This window comes from Mauremys mutica, chromosome 1, assembly GCF_020497125.1.
Source record: "Mauremys mutica isolate MM-2020 ecotype Southern chromosome 1, ASM2049712v1, whole genome shotgun sequence".
Taxonomy (NCBI): domain Eukaryota; kingdom Metazoa; phylum Chordata; order Testudines; family Geoemydidae; genus Mauremys; species Mauremys mutica.
In genome coordinates, this window is record NC_059072.1 from 73733487 (window position 1) to 73757645 (window position 24159).

Genomic DNA, 24159 nt, shown 5'->3' on the forward strand with positions numbered 1-24159 from the left:
AGATATTACTGTCTAGCAGATCACGACTTTTCGAATGACACCTCACAAGGCATACTTCATATAAGACATATCCTAATTACATGACAGTGGTGAATATTGGGGTGTCAGGCTGTAACAATTAGATTGAAAGCCCTAGAAAATCAAGCCCATATACAGAGAGAGGGAGAAGAAGAGGGATATGCATGCTGTACATGCAGTGACTGCACAAGTTTTTTTATGCTTCCTGCAAAAGTGCTACCTCCTTCACCCTGGCCTCTCTGTTACGTGCATCACTCCACTCCGGTCCATCCAGAATACAGCTGCTAAAATCATCCTCCACATCTGACTATGTTGAATACAAATTCAATTTCTCTTTGGTCACTTCCATTGTATTAAATTGAAATGTCTTGTCCTTGTTAAAGGCTCAGCACAACTCTACCCCAGTTATACATTGATCTTGTGTTTTTACCATGACCTCTTGTTACCTCACTGCCAACCTCCCTGCATCTTTGGCTACATTTTTTGAGGGGAGGGGGAATTTAAATAGCCCAGTGTCCTGGATGCTTAACTGCCGGCATGTGTCTATCACATCATTCCTTTATTTGTGGATAATGCGGTGATTAAGCATTATAGTTATTTTTCTTCCATTTTAAAATAGTCTCAGTATTTTGTATTTTTAAACTAGTTATGTGATGTTTAATAATTACTAATACAAAGTAATCTATTATAGTGCATTACTATCCAAAAATAGAAAAGAAAACTGTATTTTTTAAATCCCAGGTCCCATATAGTCTACTATTCTGTGTTTGCAGAATTTGCTACAGAATTCACTCCTTGCTGCAGAATTGTGCTCCAGAATAAAAGCTTTAAATTGCCATATAATAAAAAAAACTAGTTTTTTGGTTTGTGAAGAAAACCTTACACATGTGAGTTGTGTGCAACTAATGTTGAGTTGTCCTCTAGAGTCTGCAGATATCCTGAACCAAGGCCTTTTGGGGCATACTGTGGTTATCTTTTCAGGGAATTTAAACTGTCTAAGAATAGGCTGGTTTATATTTAGATTGGTACCCAGTGACTGATAGATGTTGCTGTTTTGCTCTTTCTTTAATACAGAATAACAGTGAAATATACGTTTTCTTTCCAGGCATACCTGTGACACCTACAGAGCTGGCAGCTGGAACAAAAACCCAGAGGACAAGGCCCACTGCATTAATCTCTCCTACAATTGTTACTACAGAGAGATTTCCGCAGCTGCCCCCTATATTTGTCACTGCAGAAGCTGAAGCTGAGCCTAGTCATACAATTGTAACTACCAAAATAACCACAAAGATAGACACAACTTTAAGAGGAGCAAACACTACAGCAGAAACTCTGTCAGACTTTCATTCACTGGCATCACCTCATACAACTACTTATTTAACTTATTCATTACCCGTTTCAAGTACAATGCAGTCTTCCAAAGTAACCCACAGCACAGCAAGCCTGTCTGTACTGCCCAAGCCCGTATCTTCAACAGATTTTCCAGCTACTCTTCAGACATCAGCAGCCACATTAAAAACATCCCCTACTGCAAGTCCGACAGTGTTTATAACCTCACCCATTACAACTATGGCAGTTCCATCAACACCTGCTTTTACTCTGCTAACTGCAAGTCCTGTTCCTAGATATTCTACATTACCAATGCCCACTTCCTCAGTGGTAACACCATTTTCACTTGAAACAGGAACTGCATCCTCTTCCACAGCATTAGCAAGTTTATCCCTTGGACCAGCCTTTGTCACTACTGAAGTACCTACAAGGATCTGGGGAACCAGAAGACCTTCCACAAGTCATTCACAACTGCCAAAAACATCCACAGAATTTCCTTCATCTGCTTCATTAACTGGAAGAACATCTTTTTCAAGTCCCACATTCTTTACAAGCTCACAGTTAATATTAACTGCATCTACTTCACCATTATCTACTATGACTGAAAGAACCAGGTCTACTATGGTTCAACCTATAGTTCACCCAGCTTCTGTTTATGCCCCAACTTCAACTGTTTTTCAAACTCCCATGGCAACTTCTAGATTTACTAGTTTTGAAACTAGTCCTCCTCAGTTAATCACAGCTTCATACGTGGTGGCAGCTCAAGCCACCTCTCAAACTACTTCATCATCTTTAAGAACAACCAGTTCTTTAACTAGAACTTCAGTACCTACATTTTTATCTTCAATGGACATTTCAGTTACTCCTTCCAAACATATAGTTCCATTAAGCACAGACACTGTTTCCACTATTCCACCTATAATGACTGAAACTTCATCTCCAGTTGCTTCCCAAATCCCTACAACCATGAGAACAATGTGGTCTTCTTTGAGTCCCCTTGTAACACACACAATGTCCACATTAATGCCTCCTCCAATTACATCCCCCAAGCCCAAAGCAACGAGAGAAGTCACAGTTGTCTCAAAGAGTCTCTTCTTAGGACCTTCCACTACTTCAGTATCTCTTCTAGATACTCCTCAAATCTCTGAGGTATCTGTAACAAGTGCAATCTCAACAGAAAGTAAATATGCACTACACACTGATGCATTTCCAATATCGACTATTTCTAAAAGGTTGACTGCATCCATTAGTTCTACAGCCTTCCCTTTCAGTACACCTGTATTTCCCATAAATGCCACATTAGCTACTTATCAAATGGCAAGAACCACTTCAAAAATAACAGAGTACCCTATCAGTCCACATTCAGAATTCAAAACTGCCTCTGTGGTACGAAGTACAGATACTTCTCTAACTTCTAGAGAACTATCAGGAGCTATATTGTCTTTTACCAGTCCATCCACATTACTTACAATGTTGTTGTCATCATCAAGACCATCTGTTTCACAAGTCTCTGCCATGACATCTCATACAACAAGTTCTTCAGTGATTCCCACAGTAAACAGGACATCTGCTTTGATATCAAATGTAACTCTTACCCAATCACCCATTGTATCCATGGGTACACAAGAAACCTCAAGAAGCCCACATACAGAACTGGCAACCTCTCCCTCGGGTATTTCTACATTAACTTTAGGCACAAACATTTACATAAGTCCTTCAGCAGTGTCTAAAACATCATTTGCACTACCACATTTATTAACTTCTAAAACTCCTAAAGTCACTTTGGAAAGCTATTCCAGTATATTCACTACTACATCTTCACCCTCTTCTGAGACCTCCCATGTATCTACTGTATCATTAGGAACAAATATATCATCATCAAGTCCTTCCACAGAATATGAAACAAGAACTTTTGTACCCACTGAAATAGTCACTCACTCCACAGTGCCATCGGCAGCACTGACCATGAGCCCAGCTTTGAGTACTACATCCTTAGTGCCAACTTATGTCACTATGAAAACATCAGTTAGTCCTTCAATAAGTTTATTAGTTACTCCTGCCACCACCATAGCCCCTAGTGTTACTGCAAAAACCACTGAATCTTCTGTTACTTATATTGAGCTTTACACAGCCTCTAGTTCAGTGCCAATTCCTGCTACCTCTAAAACACCTATGTATCCTTCACCTAAGACTTCACTGACATCTGCACCTGCCCCAGTTTCACTGAGTACTAAAGAAATGCTAAAAACTATAGTCATGAAAACAACTGGTGCCATGACTGCATTCTCAGAGCTGAAGATTACACCTTCTGCAGCTTCAGAACTTAAATATGCAACCTCCATTGGGAGAACTGCAGACACTGGAGAAAGTAGTCAGACTTCACATGTACAAAGAAATATTACTAAGACAAAATCTACAACTACTGAAAAATCTTCACTGCTACACTCAACGTTCTTTTCTGTTCAGACTACTTCCTTGCCCAGTCAGAGCAGGATAACTTCAGGAAAATCTGTCTCTATTTCTGAAGTCACAGATGTACTGCTATCAGATTGGTCCAGAATTCCACCACAAAGAACAATCAAACCTTACTATAATCTAACAGAACCAGAACAAGTGGGGATTGGAGAATCGCAGAGTACCACTGTAACAGCTTCATCTCATTTCAGTTATGCAAAGGTGCTGTCTTCTACTACAGAACCTGTGGAAACACAAACTTCACTGACAGACACAGACATGATGATGACAGTTACAGCTGACCATGCTTCATATGGCACAATGATACATACACTGATGTCATCTTCCTCAGATTGTATGGTATGATCAATTTTATCTGCCCACTGTATACTCTATGTATATTGCTTTTTAATCTGCTTTTTCTCTACCAACTGGGATGGGAGAGGTTTTAAATTGGATAAAATATCTTTCATTTTTCTCTCTCTGTTTTGCCTTTATATTGGCTCTTTATTTTTCTTTGAAGATTGCCTGCACCTCCACGCTCACAAATTGACTGAAACACGCTAGAAAACTTTGACCATTGGAGCTGTGTGCACCTACTGAGACATGGAGTTCTTTGAAATTATTTCCTGCAGAGATGGGCACAGCTCACCTTCCTTCCCTACTTCTTTGGAGTCTATGGAATTTAAATTAGTGGAAGTTACTGAGGAACAAAGCAGGGTTATGTCTCCTTATATGCTTGTGGGCATAAACACTGGTTACTGTGAGCAAGTGTGTATCTGGCCTCAATAGCCAGTGCTTTCTATAGGGCTACAGTGCAGTGGTACTGGAACAATTTTTATAGTGGGGGTGCTGAGAGTCATTGAACCAAACTGTAAACTCTGTATATAATGGAAACCACTTCAAGTCAGAGGGTGCTGCAGCCCCCCCCACCTCTAGTTCCAGCACCTATGCTCCAGTGAGCGGTGTGTGTGTGTGTGTGTGTGTATGTATATATGTACCCAGTGCTGTGGGTGTATGAAAGCAGACCCCTGGAAATACATTGATAGGTGAGTAACCTGTTTTTCTGAGGTTATTGGAACAAATACAAGGATCCACAAGAGAATAAAGTGCCTCCAACATCTTCAGTTACTCTGTCTTCAAATGATAGAGCCCTCTCCCCAATTTTAGCAAAAGATCCATGACCATGTCACAATTTCGAGGATTAATTGGAATTCTGTGTTTTTGTTGATTTTATTGTTGTTTGTTCTTTTTGGTTATCTTTCATTTATTTGTATATGTATTTGGGCACTATGGCAAATTTCTGCCTTGTCCTGCTCAGTGTCCTCAGAGGCAGATTAGGGGTTTGTGGGGCCCTGGGCCAGAGCAAGTGGGGGCCCCTCCCTACCCCCTCTGCCTGCAGTCCCCCCTGCATCCTCCCCAGTGCTCCTACTGGGGAAATGGGGTCAGGACACGAGGGACTTGCCCCACCCCCCTGCCCAGCACTCCTGTGAGGAGCTGGGTCGGGGTGCGGAGGCTTCCCTCACCCCCTGGCAGGCGCACCAGGTGGGCAGAGTGGGTTGGGGTCCCCGGGCAGGGGCCCCATTGGCCCAGTGGCTAATCTGCCATTGAATGTCCTGGGGGATGTGGGAGAAGAGTATTGGGAGTCTCTTTCCTTTCTAACCTAGGGTCATGCAGCATATTAACTTGGTGGATTCTTGGGTGCTAGATGGAGGCCTGTCTAGTGCATCTAGTTGACCTCTTTAACCTTAAATGGGCATGGATAGGTCTCTGTGTGCTTTTGGATATTCAAAAGCAAAAGCTGTGTCTCTGAATTTAATTTTTGAATATACAGACTGCAATGCTCATTCCTATTTTTCCTTTCTACATAACAGCCAAGATACATTGAACCTGTAGACAGATGTAGCCAGTACGTATGCATTAATATGGGTTGGATGTTGTATAACGTTTCAAGGAACTGCCATAAGAACGTGGAGAAACCTGACTGTGGTTTTCGAGGAATGCCAGTTCAAGTTAACAGTGATAGTTGTTGTCCAGAATGGGAATGTCCCTGTAAGTCATTATATTGTTTGTTACATTCTCAAATGTGAAAGATTAAAACTTGATTATGTAAACATCAAAAATTATAAATTAAGGATTATAAATTCAAGAGGAAGTATTGTCTTGTGGTTAATGCACTGGCCTGAGACTCAGAATACATGGGTTCTATTCCTAGTTTTGCCACAGATTTTTCTGTGTGAATTTAGGACAAAATACTTAATCTCTCTCCATCTAAAAATTGTGAATTCCATACTTCTTAGGAATATTGAGAAACTAAATCCATTAATGCCCATGAGGCATGCAATACCACAGTAAAAATACAACAGAGAAGACTTTTCTTAAAATAAAATAAATAAATTGGGGAGAGATTAAAATTTTGTGGGAAAGAATAAATCAGCATTATTTTTATAGATTACTTTGCTTAATTTGATTTTTTTCCTTTGGAGTTTAATGTACAGATTTTTAAATATACTTTTAAATATAATTTCAATATAGAAATGTTAAAATGCTTCATTTCAATATTTTCAGTCAGAATGTTCTGACATTCTGCAAATCAAAAGGTTTCATTCTGATTTGTTGGTAGAACTAACCTGAAATATTGTTGTAAATCAGGCTCCAGAACTACAACTCCCATGAGACAGTGTGCCACAGTAGGAAAATACAGTTTAATAATCAAATGTCTCAGGTTAGTTCTACCAACAAATCAGAATGAAACCTTTTGATTTGGAGAATGTCAGAACATTCTGACTGAAAATATTGAAATGAAGCATTTTAACATTTCTATATTGAAATTTCTCTTCCTTGAAAAATGTTAGAATATCAGCTTTTTTCCCCAAAGAAAAACGTTGAAATATCAGAATTTCCTGCGCGACAGAAATTCCAAATTTCACTCAACTCTAATTGGAACTTTAGGCCTTGACCTCAATAGATACGTCATTTAATTTAAAGAGTGTTGCATCAGGCCCTAATTCTGGCAATAGACCCTCCAATTTTTTTTTTTTTTTTTTAGGGTATAGCAAAGGTGAGTATTAAAATATAGATAGTCATAAAGATGTATGACATTCTTGAGACCTCCATGTTGCAGCCACTGACTTTTCAGTTGTAGAAGAATGATTGAGTCTCCCTTTTGACCCATGGAACAGACCCTCATTTCATGTAAATTGTCATAGCTCCATTCACTTCAACAAAGCGATGACAATTTGCAACTGCTGAGGCTCTGTCCTTGTATCCAGCACACTCCTTAACTGGCCAGAGTTGTTGCTGTTGAACAACATAAGGTACTTCCTTCTCCTCTTGACTCAATGTGCTGTGCACAGCAATTCCAGCTAACAGTGGTGTGTTTTTGTTTTTACAGAAGAGGCAATTTTTGCCAAAAATAGAAGATTTAAAGAAATTTGTAGTGTTCAGTTTTCTGGTACCCTCATTAAATGTCAGTTCTTTTTTAGGTCAATGCTCTGTACTGTCTGAACTGAGCATTATTACGTTTGATGGAAATAACATAGCCCTCTATAATATGGCTTCCTACATTTTAGTCAAGCTCCCAGGAGAAATAATTGTTGCTCATATTGAAAAGTGTCCCACTAATCAGGTAAGATGTTTGTATGCTATCACTTCCTCAATAACCTTAGTAATGTTGAATTCTTTTGGTATGTATGTGCAAAGGCACAGCATGAATTAACATCCAGTTAAAATAGCCATTTTAAAAAAAGTAAATTATTTATATTTCAAAACACATGTTTTATTGTACCTCTTGGGAAATGAAACAGACCTCAGGGTAACTAGTAATTGTTGTATTTGTTATAAGGAAATGAAACTGTAGTTTTTTTTCTTATTGTCAGATATTCAACTGAGTGGACTAGATCCTCAAAGGGTAAATCAGCATAGTTCAACTGAGGTGGTGAAGGGAAGTGCAAATTATATATCCCCTTCCACTAGCCTGTAGCAGTTGCATCCTAGGGGAATTCAGTCCCATGAGAGGAAGGCAAGAGATGCCCATATCACTGGCTTCCTCCAGGGATTTTGCTTGTGATGCTAGTTTCAAGTTGCAGCAGGATCTCCACAACAGTCCTCCTGGGGCAGCGGATGCCTGAGTGATATGGTTAAAGCCTCCACTTCCCCTCACACTTCTGGAACTGCACTGGCTGGGTGCAGGTGTTGGGGGACTTGCACCAATGCTACCTCTCTCAGGGTTGACTTTCTGCAAGGCTGGTGAAACTTGGTAAAACTCACGGGTGAATTAAGGTCATTGTGTGGGTGGTTTGTGTAAGAGGGAGAGACACAAAATATTTGATTATATTAAAATGAGTTTCACAAGAAAAAATACTCAAGATCACATTTTTCTCATGAATAAATTGAGGCTCAACCTTGCAAACCTTATCCTTAGACAATAAATGCCTACAGTACACTGTAGTAATGGTCCAGGGTCCCAGTGCTTCATTGCGATAGGCCTTGTGGAACCCTGGGCCTGTATGGCTGATTTCATTGGAAGTGCAAAGGGGCAAATGGGCAAAGTCCACATGAGCTACATTAGCAAATATTTTGTAGGGTTGGGACCCAAAACACTAAATGTGATGATATTCCTGCAGCACTGTTTGAGGTGATTACTGTAATTCGATAAGGGGTCCTAGTTACTGTGTGAACTGTACCTTAGACCCCTTTAGCCCTCACATGACAAGCCTGGCTTCCCACACCTCACTCTGGGTAGAAACACATGGTCCAATCTGGCTCTCTTGGTGCCAGTACCCTGTTTCCCAATGTGACAGCCCAGGTTGGTTTGGCACCTATAAACCCTCTCACTCTGGGGGACCTGTGACCAGTGAGGTGGTTAAAGCAGAGGCTGCTCAAGACAATGTGCTGCCAAGGAAAAACCTTCAGTGTACCACCCCATTCCTGTTCTCTTACAAATTCGTGACAGGCCCCTTGCACCTCCCTTGTCCCAGGTCCTACCACTGCCACCTCCGAACTGTGTGCAGCTGGGTCAGAGGGGGGATGGAGTATCCCCTAGCCTGGGGCTGCAGAGGCTGCTGGGTCCTGCTGACAGACTGAGGGAACAATCTGACACCCAGGCAGGTTGAGCCGGGACAGGCCAGGATGAACATCCCCTTGTCTTCTGCCCTATGCCCTGCAAATAGCTGAGACTTGCTCACTGGCTAGGCAATACCCCCAGACAGGGCTGCCCTTCCCAATGGCTCTTTCCAAGAAGATTGGTACCAGCTGCCTGGGGCTCGAGAGGAAAGGGAGTCCTGGCCCCTGGATATCAGCAGCTTCTTACCCTGCAGCTGCTCAGCTCATCGACAACAGGATCTGGACACCAGCAGGGGGCATCTCCCAGCCTGTAGGGCTCCAGTGAATGGGCAGTGTAAACTCCTTGTCACCCAGCCTGGGGGTGCTGATCCTCCTCACATAGTGGGTGGTGGGCTTCTTCCCAGTGGACAGAGTGGGATTCTCGGCATCTGGGCTTGTGCTTGCTCAGCCTAGTCCTGCACCTCAGTCCTCACACTGCCAGTCTGTTGCCCAGCCTCCTGCACACACACCCAGCAACTCAGAGCCTGCACCCCCTGAGACTCCCAACAATCCCTATGCGCCCTAGTCCTCCTCCCTGTGCCTTCCTGGGTGAGTTCACTGCTGTTGGGCTTGCAGCTCTCTGGTGGCAACTCCTCCACCAGAACCTGGATACAGTGGCGTTGAAGCATGGCTGCAGAGTGAGCCCAGTGCAGCAGTGGTGGCTGGGGCCTGGACGGTCTCAGAGTGGCAGGTGAGGGCTGGGCACTGACATGGAGCCAGGCAGGTCGCTGTGCTTGTGGCTGAAGCCCCATCAGCATCTGTGGTGCCATCAGGAGCATCTCTGAACCATGGCGGTGACCTTACCTGCACTGAGCAGCTGGGCGGGGCGGGGGAGGGCGAGAGCACTTCCCTGGCATCCTGGCTAGGTGCCACTTCCTGCTCCAGGTAGCCCTGGTTGGGGGCCCCCCTGCCCGCTGGCAGCACTGCCAGACTCATCCACCATTACATTACTGTTCCCTGTGGAGGGTACTGGGGCAAGTCTACAGAAATCTTGCCCTCAGAAATCAGTTGCTCTTGTCAGCTGTCTAATCTGCATATAGCTAGAGCAGCCTCTAGGTTAAAGTGACTCAAAAACAGCTTCTTCAAAACAAAGCATTATTTATCATTCACCCAAAGGTGCAAAGCATGTAGAGTGAAGGATAAAAAAATAAAGGCCTACGTGCATACTTACTTTTACCTTACTCTTAATTGATTTTTCCTTGCAGGTCTTGTGTGTTTCAGCTAGCCCAGTTACCTCCACCTTTGGGCCCTTGCTGCAGTTTCGACTTCTCACTCTGGCCATTTCTACACTACAGCCACTGCAGTGGCACAGCTACAGAGTTACAGCTGTGCCACTGTGGTGCTGTAGCATAGAGGCTTTTTACATTGATGGAAGGGTATTTTCCACTGATGTAGTTAATCCTTCTTTCTGAGAGGCATTGACATAGCCACATGTACACCAGGGCTTAGGTTGACCTAACTACAATGCCCAGGATATGAAATTTTTTGCAGCCCTGAGCGATGTAGCTAGGTTGAGCTAAATTTTGAAGTGTAGACAAGGCCTAACTCTCTGTGTCTCTTTGCCAGTCTGTCTGATCTCACTGACGCACCCTGGGCAGCCTCTGGCCACATATTCAACCTCCCACCCCTTTTCTAGGCGTGGGGTCCTGTAACAGTTAAGTGTTCCCATTGAAATCTCTCTTCTCAGCCTTGGCAAAATAGCCGTGTCACCAGGGTCGGGACCGAGGAGTTGTCTCTTCACTACTGTGAAGCTGGCAATTGTGTGTCTGAGTGCTGGAATGCTCTTTATCTAGGTCGTGGTGTTGTCTTTCCTGCTTGATTCCCCTAATAGGCCCTTTGGTTCTAACGCCATAGCAAATAGGCACACACACAGAGGCATGCACCATATTAATAAACATATGCTTTGGGACTAACAGAGAAGTATATGTTCCCATGTTTAGTGACAGTTTAGCTAGCATTCAGATAGCAGGAGAAGGACCCTCAGTGTTGAAAATGACTAATAATTTGTCATAGCAAAACAGGAGGAACTTTACTAATATCCCTGCATTTCTAACCTACTTTTTAAATGTTTTTCAGAGTGCAAATTCAATAAGAAAACTAGTGAGTATTTTGTTAATTTTTAAGTATACCACTTGTTATTTACTTCTTGTACATGCTAAAATAAATACTATCTGTAATATTCACCCATCCCCCAAACTCTTATTTTGGCATTTTTCTTACAAGGTTTCACCTGGAGGCACTTCAGGGCTCTGTTTTAAGAAATTAAATGTAACAACACCTACAAATAAAGTACTCATCAACCGCTTGGCAAGAAAGGTGAGAATAACTGTTAATATTCAGCATGTGTGTATTTAAAGGGTAAATTACACAGCACTCCTCTGTTCTAGAATGCAGTAAACCAGTCTTTACAGTTTATGAAGTGTAGGAACAGGGTTATTCCTGTGGTACAGCTCCATCCTCTCCTTGTTGTACTACAAGAGGAACAACAGTATTATTTTATAATTTTTTTGTGTATAAAATATGCTGTTGGCCTTCCCAGTTATCCCTCTTTCATGAATGATGTAGAGAAAAATAATCATAAACATTAAATCTACCAACTTCTTCCCAATCTTCTTTTATTCTTGATCTCCTATAGCACTGAGGTCAGCTGTCTCTCCTCTTTATTGCTGGAAGTGGTGTTTGTCATTCTCTAGGTAGCATAGTTCCTCAGCATGGTTTTAGGGGACACGGTGGTGATGGAATTACTATCTTTCAGATGGATATTGAACTAAGACTCTAAGCAAAGCTGTGGGAATCTTTTGTGATGAAACCCCAAACCAAGAAAAATGTATTAGTTTTTGGTTGGTTTACAAAACCAACATTTGGCCCAGTTTCACAGACTTTTGAAGAAGCACCAGGGATTTGATTATGTTGGTGGAAGCTCTGCAAAACACGTTCATAATAGATGTTCAAAATGGAACCAGAATAAGAACTGTTCCTAGACTTGTTGAGTTTCTGATCTCCAGTTCTACATTTAATCCATTATCTCCCTGCTAGTCAATAATAGATAGAAAGAGAGAAAAAATGAAGAAAGCAGGATGAGTTTCTTATTTGGGCATTTGGGTATGGGAACAAGCAAGATTTCCTGTTTTCATAATTACAAAAGATTCTTCCTTCATCATTTTCTCTCATTGCCTACTTTCTTTGCGATTATAGGAGATGGAGGTTGATTAGAAATGACATGATTTGCACACCCTGACTACCTCTGACAAATGTGATGGAAACAATCTAAAACAATAAAATACAAATGCTATTTGCTATTTCATTAAATGTGTTTCTAGAATTCTGCTGTTCATTTAAAAATATATTTGGTTTATTTAGGTATTAGTGGATTCTGTAATTCAACCTTTACCTTTCTCAAAACATGGACTGTGTATTCAGGATACTGGTGCCATGTACGTCATTAACACACCTGCTGGCATTAGCATTAAGTGGGCTCATGTTACAGGCATTATAGATATACAATATGGCTTACATTCTAACACATCTACCAAGACAGAAGGACTTTGTGGTAAGATTATCTTCTCTATTAATCTTTGTTTGTATTATATTTTTTTCACTAAAGTTTTTTATTTTTTAGTCTTCTCTCACTTAAAAGTTGTAAGATACCCTCTTCTTAATGCCGCTGCCAATCAAGATTTATCAGCCATTATCTGTTGTTTTAAAGTCTTTCTGATATGAAACTCTCATTAATTTTAAAATCTATCAATGAATGTTACTTGTGTTTCAAAGCACCTGTTTAAATAATATCAGGGTAAATAATTATCACTACATTTTATGTATTTATCTCTATTTGATGTGCACCCATCAAAAGCACTGGCTGCATGTAAAAATATTAATGAAATCCACTGAGCAAAAGGAGCCAAATTTTGTGCTCAGAAGAAACCGCCAAGGAATGAGTTGAGGTGGAGCAGTGCATTCAGTGGGCTTTGCAAAGGGATACTAATTCCTGAAGGTCTTTCTCCCCCATCCACTGTAAAGGAAGGAATGGTCTAGCCCTGGGATGATGGGAGCAATTACCAAATCTGTGGGTTTGGCTAAGGAGCTGTTTCCCTTGTAGACACAGGAGCCTGATCCAGGCCTGCTACGGTTCCTTAATCCACAACTGTTTTTGCTTAGGGACAGGGCTTTTTGGTTTTCAGTCCTCAGAAAGAAAAGCAATAGGAAAAAAGAGCAATGCAAGGGGAAAAAATTAACCATGGTAAAACTATCTGTGGCATGGTGTTGGTGCCTCATGAGGTACTGAGTGCATCCCTAAATTGATGTCTTACCATGCTCTTCGACATAAGAGACACATCAAAAGATTTAAAAGGAATTGAACAAAAAAATAAAGATTCATAACTAATGTGACCTATAAAATTGTTATTGACTTGATACAGCAACTCGACCGTATAACACATTTAATTTGGATATAACTTCTGCAGAGTGTAATGAATATTGATGTGGAAGCACATAAACACAACAGCTGCTGGAGAAATATTTATTAAAACTGGGATCCTGTGGTTAAAGCAAAAGTGTTCTAAGAGTGAGGACACTCTGTTCCTCGATCTCTGGAGAACTGATAATTAACAGTTGCTAGTGCAGAAAATCACAGGCACAGTTTTGAATACTATAGCTTTTCTTTCTTTCTTTCTTCTTTATTGTTTTCAATTCTTATTTTCCGATTTGGAGTCACAGATTAGTTTTAAAAGCTTTTCTCTTCCCTTTAGCTCTTTGTAGTCAAATTCAAACGGACAAGATAACATTATAATCCTAAGTGTAAAGAGGTATTTTAATTTTTGTATAAATACTGCTCAATACCAGTCACAATGTAATTTAACAGTTACTGCTCTATACAAATAAAATTCATGAGTTAAACTTCAAATTATTTTATTCTTTTTAAAAGAATTAATTTCAAAATAACAGGCCAATGTTAATTCCACCAGATAAAATATATAGCCTAAGCCAGTGGCGGTGAGTTATATGGGCCTGTGCTGCCCAGGCTCCAGGAATATTCAGGGCCCCCATGCGCCTCCCCCAGAACGTCTCTCGGCCCCGCCTGCCACCCCCAGGCAATTTAAAGGGGCCTGGGGGTCCCCGCCCACCCTGCCATCACTGGTAGCGCAGCGGGGCTAAGGTGGCTTCCTGCCCGCCCTCGCTTCGTGCCACTCCCAAAAGCGTCCAGCATGTCCCTGTGGCCTTGGAGGATGTGTGTGTGTCTCCGAGCACTGCCTCGCCCTGGGTGCCGACTCCACACTCCCATTGGCCAGGAACTGTGGACAATGGGAGCTGCATGGGCGGTGCCTGCAGGCAGCGGCACAGAGAGACACCCCCCCTGCCCTCCTACCTAGGAGCCGCTTCCAGAGGGGTGTGCGGGTCGCTTTCAGGCGCTTCCCAAGATAAGTGCCACACCCCTCACCCTCTCCCATACCCCAACCCCATGCCCCAGCCCAGAGCCTGCCCCCGGCCCCCTTTCTGCACCTCACCCACCGGCCCCAGCCCAGAGCCTGCACCCCACACCCAAACTCCCTCCCAGAGTCCACCCCCCGCACTGCCTTCGGCACCCAAACTCCTTCCCAGAGCCTGCCCCCTCCTGCACCCCAACCCTCTGCCCCAGCCCACACCCTGTACCCAAACTCCCTCCCAGAGCCTGACCCCTCACCTCTCCTGTACCCAAACTCTCTCCCGGAGCCTGAACCCCATCCTGCACCCAAACTCCTTCCCAGACCCTTAGGCAGGTGTCTGTGTGTGTGTGAACTTGGACTTATTCTGGGCACCACCAGAAAGTATACAAACCTGCCGCCCCATGTCTAAGCAAATCAAGTACTTAAAGCCAAAAGCTCACCCATGGGCTGAGAAGAGCAAAAAGCTGTAAATCCAGGGGAGATGGGAAGTGCTAGCTTTGGTGCATGCTTTACCTTTCTTCCAGTCCCATGAAAACCTCCCGTAGGAGCTGCATGATGATATGGATTCATGACTTGAGAGGGAGAGGGTTGAAGACAGATGGCCCAGTAATCCGCCACACCCCACACTATGATTCATCCAAGCATCAATTAATTTCAGCATTGATTAGTGTGGGTACCCCTTCATGATGTGACCTGTGTCCCCATAGGTAGGCAATGACAGTAGGGGACACCATAACACAAACCTTACTGCCATGGGGGTTGAGGTGGTGGTGCTGAGTGGTCAGGGTCAAGAAGGGTGTTATAGGGAACCCTGTTACCTGAAGGAAAGAACATGTGAAATCCTGGTTTCACTGCAGTCAATGACAAAACTCCTGTGTATATCACCCTATAAATCCAAACTTATGAAGTTTATGGTGTGGAAATATTCTACATAGTGGGTAATTTGGACTATGTTTATCATCAACATACATGCATGTTAAATCACATTTTAAATGAGACTTTGGTGTTTAAATTGTATGAAGCAAAATTTGTAGAGTTTGACAATGAAATCATCCAGCTACTGTAATTGCACCATAATTACAAATTTGTTTTACATCCAGACACATCAGAAAGATCTCAAGACACAAATCATGCCTACCAGGACTTAAAAAATACATAAACACAAATTAAAAGTTCATAATGACTCAAGAGGAAATTAAAAAGTGCTCTATGGCCTGGGAAGAAAAGGAAACAAAACAATTAGATAATAATAAAAAAGACATAGGAACCCCAGCTGCCCATTCCTCAATCAAAAATATTCAGTGTCACCTTGGCTGTAGAGAGCTCTGCTGCTTATTTGCTAAATCAAACTCCACCCACAAAGATTCGAATTCTACCATTTTATTGTTGACTTTGTATAATATATATTTATAGGAAGATAGTGATTTCTAAATACTTGTCTTTGAGTATGGAAATTGCATCTGTTGTCTCTCCATACAATACCAAATTCATAAGAGAATAGGGAACATTAATTTTTAAAATATGCTAGATGCATCTTTCTGCACTGAGAAATCAAGTAACACAAGTATTTGTGGTAAAGAAGGTAATTTATTCAATTTTATTTTAAATTACTTTTGATAACTATAGCGTTTAGAAATGTTGAGATAAATCCAAATACTGTGCCAGATTATGAGCACTTTCCTGCCCAAGGTGAGTGCCATAGTTCAGGGCACCTGTGTTTCCCCTTAGTGGTACAGCAAGAGCTCTCATTCTCAAGATTCTGGATTACCTGGCCGTCGCCTCTCTTGGGTGCAGACATCTATCTGTCTCCCTTCCGAGTGGGGTATCTGCAGGCTGGACAGTACCCTGCATTATTCCCAGCAAGAGACACTGCCTAAGCAAGCCTGCTTACTTTCTATTCAGAGAGTTTACAGTGTACCTGTCCACACTTCTAAGTTACCACATAGCACTTCCTATGCAAGCCTTGTTTATTCTTAGTGTAAAAACACAGAAAAACATATTAAAACAATAAAAGAACCTATACACATGCTAATAAACTTAGCAGAGATTCCGCCCCCTCCCAATGCCTGTCTTACATATGGGTTCTGGAAAGTGAGTCTTCAAACCTTCCCAAAGGGGTCTCTTGTGGTGACAAGTTCATAAGAGCCTCAGATCAGAACTAGCACACTCATGATATGTTTAGTTCACCCTTTATATAGTTTAAGGGTCTTTGATCTGGGATTGCCAGGAGCAGGTAATTAGCAACAATTGGTTTCTCTGTCCAGCTTCAAAAGCATGGATCTGAAGTGGGTATTTGCATTTCCCTCACCCCCAACTATTTCCTAGGAAATCCACTTTATATGCATTGTCCCAAAGTGTGCTTTGAAGTTCCTCATATCTCTCAGAGATTGCATTAATCCTGTCTTCCTGCTAAAAAAAAGTTCCATGCAATCCCAGAATAGTACATATTTGCATTTTTAATACAATGAACTCCAAAGATGTTAAACTTAATTCAAGAAGGTTTGTCCAGGATATTGCAGTCTATCACAGTGAGTTGTTATTTGCATAAGCACTCTTATTTAAATTAATAATTGAACTTGTGGAATTAGGTCCTACTCAATGTGAGTAAGGGTGTCAGAATCTGGCACAATCTCAGTGAGTTTGCCATTCTGCCTGTGATATATATTAGTACCAGTTATTTTCAGTTAATCCACATCCGAGAAAGTTTTTAATAGAACTGTCTGATCTGTCTGTCTAGCTAAAATATTGTTGATGTGACAGTGTGCCCAATAAAAATTAAAACCATATTAATGAAATTCTAACTTTTGCAAATGCAATAGGCTATTGCAAATAAAATTGTTTACAAACGGATTTGCTCCAATGTTAACATTACTTTATCATTTGCACTTTTCTTTAATTGAAGAACAAATGTGCTATATTTATTGACTAAATATGATGCACTGTTTTAAGGTGTGTGTAATGGAGACCCAGTTGATGACCTCAAGATGCAAAATAGGACTATAATTACAAATATGGAAGAAATTGAAGCATTTATTAAAAGTTGGGAAATTGAGAAATCAGTTGATGTAACAACCAGGAGGCCAGTAAGAAATTGTACTGAAGATAACTGCACTTACTGTACGGAGCTGTTAAACAGAAGAGTTTTTGTCCCATGTCACAAAAAAGTAAGTACAAAGAAATAGGCAGTCTAAATTAATTAAATTATTAATTAAATAATAGTCCAAGTCTAAATTAATTAAATTTATAATAAAAATATAATGTATAATACTTCTTTTTACGTTTCACTTGCTTCCAATGTTTAGTGAAGGGACTGACTGAATTAATTCCTCCTCCATGTTGCTCATGGGTAACCTCAGATGGTCTCCTTACCTGGAAATCTCTGAGGGCTTGTCTTCACTGCATTGTTAGCTTGAGCTGTACCTCAGGTTTTGCCCCAATCCAACTCCTGTCCATCCACACACATATTTAGCTTGAGCTAATTGGTGATGCTTTAAGCTCTAGGTAGCCAGCCTGGGAGGCGGTGGAGGGAGTAGATGAGGATGTGTTGAAGCCCAAGTGCTGCGGAAGCTTGAGCTAGTAATGCAGTGGGGATGAGGAGTTACATACAACTCCTCATCAGCTGCCTGTGTCGCTTCAGCATGATTATTCTCTCTGGAACTAGCCTGGATCGAATAGATTGATAACAGTTTTGTAAGTCTGAGTGTACTAATTTGAGCTAACAATACAGTGAAGACAAGCTGTGAATGTGTAGACCGGCATGTCACTCCTCGAAGTACCATGCCATAGTTGAAAAGAACATATAAAAGGTAGAGATTCCACAGCAACAGCCTAACACTGAAGTATTGTTCAGAAAGGGTAATGTTTAGTACATGATCAAGAAGCATGTTGCTCGGAGTGAAGGCCTAATGGTTCTAATAAACTTAATAGCATCCAGTTCAGACTTACAGAAGTATCTGAGTCACATAGACATTAGCCTAGTCACTCCTACGCTTGTGATATCCTTACAGAGTGTTTATTTTCAGTACTTCTAGTAATGACATAGTTCAGTACATCAGCTGCCACTAGAGGTCGCTGGTACAATACAGGCAGAGTAGGCGTGGTTTGCAGGGGAAGAGAAATGAGAAAACAAGTTTATGAGGAGAGGAAATATGATTGTACAATCTTGCTTACTCCCAAGGGCTTGCCTATATGGTGCACCAGAAGGGTGTAAATCGTAGAGCACTCTAAAGTGCTGCTCTCTACCTGCTCCATGCGGAGGTGACTGGTAACTGCTGATGGGGGAGGAGGGGATGCACAATTTAAAGATTCTGGTGGTAGCGTTCAGGGCAGGCATTCAAGAGGCAAAGGAGTTTTGATTTCTAGAGCTAGTTTTGATGTAATAGAATCATAGAACTGGAAGGGACCTCAAGAGGTCATCTAGTCCAGTCCCCTGCACTCAAGGCAGGACTAAGTATTATCTAAACCATCCCTGACAGGTGTTTGTCCAACCTGCTCTTAAAAATCCCCAATGATGGAGATTCCACAACATCCCTAGGCAATTTATTCCAGTGCTTAATCTCCCTGACAGTTAAGAAGTTTTTCCTAATGTCCAACCTAAACCGCCCTTGCTTCAGTTTAAGCCCATTGCTTCTTGTCCTATCCTCAGAGGTTAAGAACAACAATTTTTCTCCCTCCTCCTTGTAACAACCTTTTATGTACTTGAAAACTGTTATCATGTCCCCTCTGTTCTAAAAGAGAGCTACACATGAAGAAACTCTGGATTGCTCTGGCATAGTCTATCAATTTGAGGTACAGAGATATTTGCAAACCAATCAGTTACGTTCTTTTAGAGCTCTTGTGATAATATCAGCATTCAGTAAGTATGTCAGGAATCCATTCTAATTTAACCATATAAAATTATTTCCCCCCTCTATTTGAATCTGCTCTCTCTTCTGGCTTTACAGGGAGACTTTGGCTGTCTTGGGCATCACAAATACCACAAATATCATGCTAACCCTCCTGGCAGTTATGATGTCTCTTCTGGACAAATTGGAGAAAGTCTAGGGAAAAGCAAAAAAAAAATTATTAAAGGTCTAGAAAAACATGACCCTGAGGAAAGATTGAAAAAATTGGGTTTGTTTGGTCTGGAGAAGAGAAGACTGAGAGGGGATGTAACAGTTTTCAACTACATAAAAGGTAGTTTTAAGGAGGAGGGAGAAAAATTGTTCTCCTTAATCTGAGGATAAAACAAGAAGCAATGGGCTTAAATTGCAGCAAAGGGGAATATTTAGAATATTAGAATATATTAGGCTGGATATTATGAAAAACTTCCTAACTGTCCGGGTTGTTAAACACTGGAATAAATTGCCCAGGGAGGTTGTGGAATCTCTGTCATTGGAGATTTTTAAGATCAGGTTAGACAAACACCTGTCAGGATCTAGATAATACTTAGTCCTGCCATGAGTACAGGAGACTGGATTAGATGACCTCTTGAGGCCCTTTCCAGTCCTACAATTCTATGATTCACAGTTCAGGTTTATTTATGTGATGGACCAATTCAGAACTCCAAATCCCAACACTCTTGTGAAGTGGCTTGGGTTTGGATCTGAAGTTTAGGAATTTGAATTTGGATTGAAGCTTCACAACTAACCCACTTTTGTTATTAAGATTACAAGATACAAGTGTGACTTTCCAGTTCTTATTATTCACTATAATATATTTTGACATTAAGATTCCAATCCAGCAAACTCTTTAGCATATCCTCAATTATAAGCATGTGACTAGTCCCATTGAAATCAAGAGAACTGCTCAAGTGCTGGATTTAAGCACATTTAAGTACTCTGCTGGATTAGAGCCTTTAGGAAAAAAATGAAATAAAATATCAGTCACAGTTTCAGTGGAACTGCACTTGTATTCCTCCTGGCCTCCAGTGCCCCCAGACTCTACTGCCTCTCCTCTCCTACATTGCCCTGAGCTCTCTTCTGCATCCTCGCACATGCACCCCAGGCTGGATTCACTGTTGAGCTGTAGTAACTGCAGCTGCTACCAGCTGGTCTCAAATCCCTGCTCTGGGCGCCACCTCGTGGGGCTCAGTGGGAGATCTCAGTGCTGGTGCCTTTCCCAGGCACATCCCCCTCAGCCCTGCTTGGAAGAAATCTGGGGGGCATGTGACCCTGCATTCCTTTCCCCCCCCATACACACACATGTCACTTATGGCACAATGTAGACCCCATGAAACAGGAATATGTTAATGAGTACTTTTAGAGCACATCAGTGGGGTCTATACTTTAGAGCACTGCACAACTCACTGCCCTGTGGTGCGCATTGCTGGACTGTGCAGACAAGCCTCAAGATTTCTTTTCCATCTGATGCTTTCTCAGAGTAGGAGCAAAGGTCCAGATTCCAGTTCCTGATTTTATTTTTGTTCTTTCCTACCTCTCCTTCTCTGTGGTTTGTTCTGCCCTGCTCTGCCCTTCCCTGTAAATCTGCTTGACTGTAGACCAGCCAACTGTGAGCAGCATCATGGGCAGCTCACCCCCTTCCTTCAAGCTCCAGAGATGTTTCCTGTCTTTTCCCCGCTGCTATATGAAGGGAGAAAATGGAGGGAACTCAGATTGAAGGAGTGGTTGAGGAGAAAAATTGAGTGACATTTTAGTAGGTGTCATCTGAAGAAACCTGACAGGGGCAAGAGAGGAGGAAGCTGTGGAAAGCAATTTGGCAGCAGGAGGGAAAGGGTGGGGGTAGTCTTTGCTTTATACACTTTGATGTCTTTAGCTTATAGTTCAGAGGTAGGTCAGGTAGTCAAAATACATGACAAAACCATTGGGTTCTGAACTCACAGAGCTGTCAGGAGCACTGATACATCGAACCTGTGTGCTCCATTTCTGAGCTGCATCAATGTTTGACATTGTGTCAAAGCCAGGAACACTTGCCTCAGCCAGAATGAAGTTTATTCTCTCATGTGCACATGAAACTGGCAGAGCCAGAGAGGATGGAATATACTATATGCTTCACAGAAGTTAAATGAAACAAAATTCAAAAAGTGAAGAAGGATCTGTAACAAAACTGCCTAGTAGTGAGCATACAAAATTGAGGAGGGTGTAGAATCATAGAAGTAGTGATCAGAAACAGAAAAGGTATTGAATTCCTGTCAGTCAGGGATCGTTGATTAATTTTTCCCCTACAGTGGTAATATTTCTTGTAATTAATTAGCAACTTTTATTACAAAAAGCTGTTCTCATTAAATCCCAATTAAAATGTAATTCTAGGTTTCACCACAGGATTTTTGTGAAAAGATGTGGATCAACAATACCTACTTTTGGAATTATGAATGTGACGCACTTTCTGCATATGTGGCTTTGTGCAACAAACATAACATCTGCATTAAGTGGAGGACACCAGATTACTGTTGTAAGTAAATAACACTATTCTATCTCCAGACATAATTTCCTATCTCTGCAACATTTCTGTGTCTTGTATACTAGCCAGCAATTTTTTCTTTTTACATATTATTGTCAGAAGATTTGCCCTTTCAATCACAGCCTTGTTAAGTCATGGTAAAATTTCTTAAAACTTTAAAGTTATGCCTTTCATTAAATATGTTGTTATAACTTAATTCTAATCTTGACTGAATTAGTCATATGTATTCCTAAAGCATAATTTTGTAATTTACGTTGCTAAAAATGTAAAAAATATGCTTTTTATTATATAAACATGTTGCTTTTACTACATATTTTCCCCTTTTGAAAATGAAAGCAATACTTTATTTCCTCTGTGTGTGACTTCTAGCTCTGGGTTGTCCTGATGGCAAGGAATACCAACCTTGTGTGCAACCCTGTGCAGCCAAAACGTGCCTAAATAAATGGTTCTATGAAGAATCCCCATGCTCCTATTTAAGAGAAGACTGTGTGTGTAAAAATGGAACTATTCTCCATAGAACAGACTCTGACCTCTGCATACCTGAAGAAAAATGTGGTAAGTAAAGCTGAGCAGAGTGGCTGAGTAGGTATGTTAATATAACCCACTAATTGGTGGGTTATATTGACATCTCATAGTAAGTTATGTACCCTATCTTTGCCCAGTCACCAGAGAATGTGAATCTTTTACAGCCCCAGATACGGCACTTGGCTCTTTAGCTCAAGCTGCAGAGATTCATGCTTTCAGCTGTGCAGGTCCTTGGTGCAATCCCTATTGTTGGTTAAAGGGCCATTCCACTAGGATGTTCTTTCTGTGTTCCTACAACTTGTTCCCTCTCTTAGTGCATCCAAGAAGGAAAACAAAGAATGGCTCCTGTCCTCTATATTGAGTGGCTTTGTGTCCACCCTTTGTTCAAGGTGTTTGTAATTTGGTGGTGCTTTTTGGCCAGCGACTGTACCTGACAGCTTGTTCTGGCAAGCCTAGGCTTCTAGGCTGTCATGGCTCCTTGGCAGCCCCGGCTTCCAGGGTCTGCAGCTCCAGGACACCATACCAAGCAGACTGCCCCAGAACCAAAGAATTTAAAAATGTTTGGCTTTTATTCTGAGTTGAAACAAAATTAAACGTAGAAATACTGGAATCCTCCATGACAGCTCTAGTTATAATCCTGTGTTAAAATTCAGACTAATTACCACTGAGTCTTATTGGAAAACGGATATAATTAGCTCCATTCCCTGGGGTTTTTAGAACCCCAAACTGTGGTAACTTAACCTGTTTTTTCAGGTGGTGTCAGGAACAAATCAGTGGGGACACAGCTCCTCAGTCTAATAAATGATTGGTACAAACAGTGCTTTCACTGAAAGCTCCTTCTTTACTGAGTCTCAGGCACATACACAGATGCCATAGCAACAGGTTTAGAGCATCCCAGATTATAGTTATCCTAAGTGTGAGATGGTTTCCAGTGATCAACAGCCAGGCTTTCGCGGGCCCTACTTTTGTCCACCTGCTGGGGAGATGTCAGTCTTTGCTCAAAGAAAATCTTCCTTGAACTGTTCCAAAGTGTATTTTTGTACTTAATTTTTTATAACTGACTTAAATAATGCATATAACTTATAGTTACTCCTAGTGGGTCACCTTAGTAACCCCTAGCCAGTCACAGATATTTTTAGCTTTAGCAAATTGCTCATTTTTTATTAGCAAAGCATTTTTAATATTTTTAGTTATAACAACAATAAAACATATGTTAGGGGCACTTAAAGTCCAGGTTGGCTATTTATGTATTCCCCTCCATTTTCATGGTCTCTTAACTTTCTATCACATACTCCCATTCTAATTAGCAAACCTGCAATCATGCAGCTATTTGGCCTTGCCTTTCAAAGTCCTAACAATTATTTTTAATGATATGGTATTTGGTTTTCAGCTAATATTGGCTGGACACACAAAATGACTGAATTTTATGTCAAATTTAATTCTCCCACAAAATTGCCAATGTGTAAAGGGAATGGCGGTGTCTATTTGGATCAAATGGTTTTAAATGCCAGTTGCAGGTAGGAAGCTTAGGCTGAAGTTTATGTTGTGGTATTGTTTTTGAGTTCTAAAAAGATTCAATGAAAGGAGTGAGTTTGGACACTTACTCAGGGTTTGTGGCTCTGTGAGGATGAGGTAGAAAGATTCAGGCCATTCAAATCTAGGTTATGACAGCAAATGCTTCTTAGAGGATCTAAATGACATGAGGAGTATCAGAGAGACAAAGTAGGCTAGGTAATATCTTTCATTGGACCAACTTCTGTTGGTGAGAGAGATAAGCTTTAGAGCCACAAATAAAAGATATTACCTCACCCACCTTGTATCTCTAGTACCCTGGGACTGACACAGCTATAACTACACTGCATAAAAGGATGTATCAGTAGAGAGGTAATTTCTGATGTAACTGGGACCC

At 41.3% G+C, this 24159-nt stretch overlaps 1 protein-coding gene across 1 annotated transcript in view; it reads left to right on the forward strand.

The window, feature by feature from the left end:
- OTOGL (otogelin like) overlaps positions 1 to 24159 on the forward strand; it is a 133362-nt gene that overhangs the window by 82015 nt on the left and 27188 nt on the right. Inside the window, exons 36-44 of the mRNA XM_045032935.1 lie at positions 1124 to 4161; positions 5676 to 5853; positions 7287 to 7429; positions 10981 to 11004; positions 11128 to 11220; positions 12265 to 12454; positions 17277 to 17491; positions 21575 to 21716; positions 22095 to 22280. Coding sequence (XP_044888870.1) covers positions 1124 to 4161; positions 5676 to 5853; positions 7287 to 7429; positions 10981 to 11004; positions 11128 to 11220; positions 12265 to 12454; positions 17277 to 17491; positions 21575 to 21716; positions 22095 to 22280 — 4209 coding nt within the window. The remainder of the gene's footprint in view (positions 1 to 1123; positions 4162 to 5675; positions 5854 to 7286; positions 7430 to 10980; positions 11005 to 11127; positions 11221 to 12264; positions 12455 to 17276; positions 17492 to 21574; positions 21717 to 22094; positions 22281 to 24159) is intronic.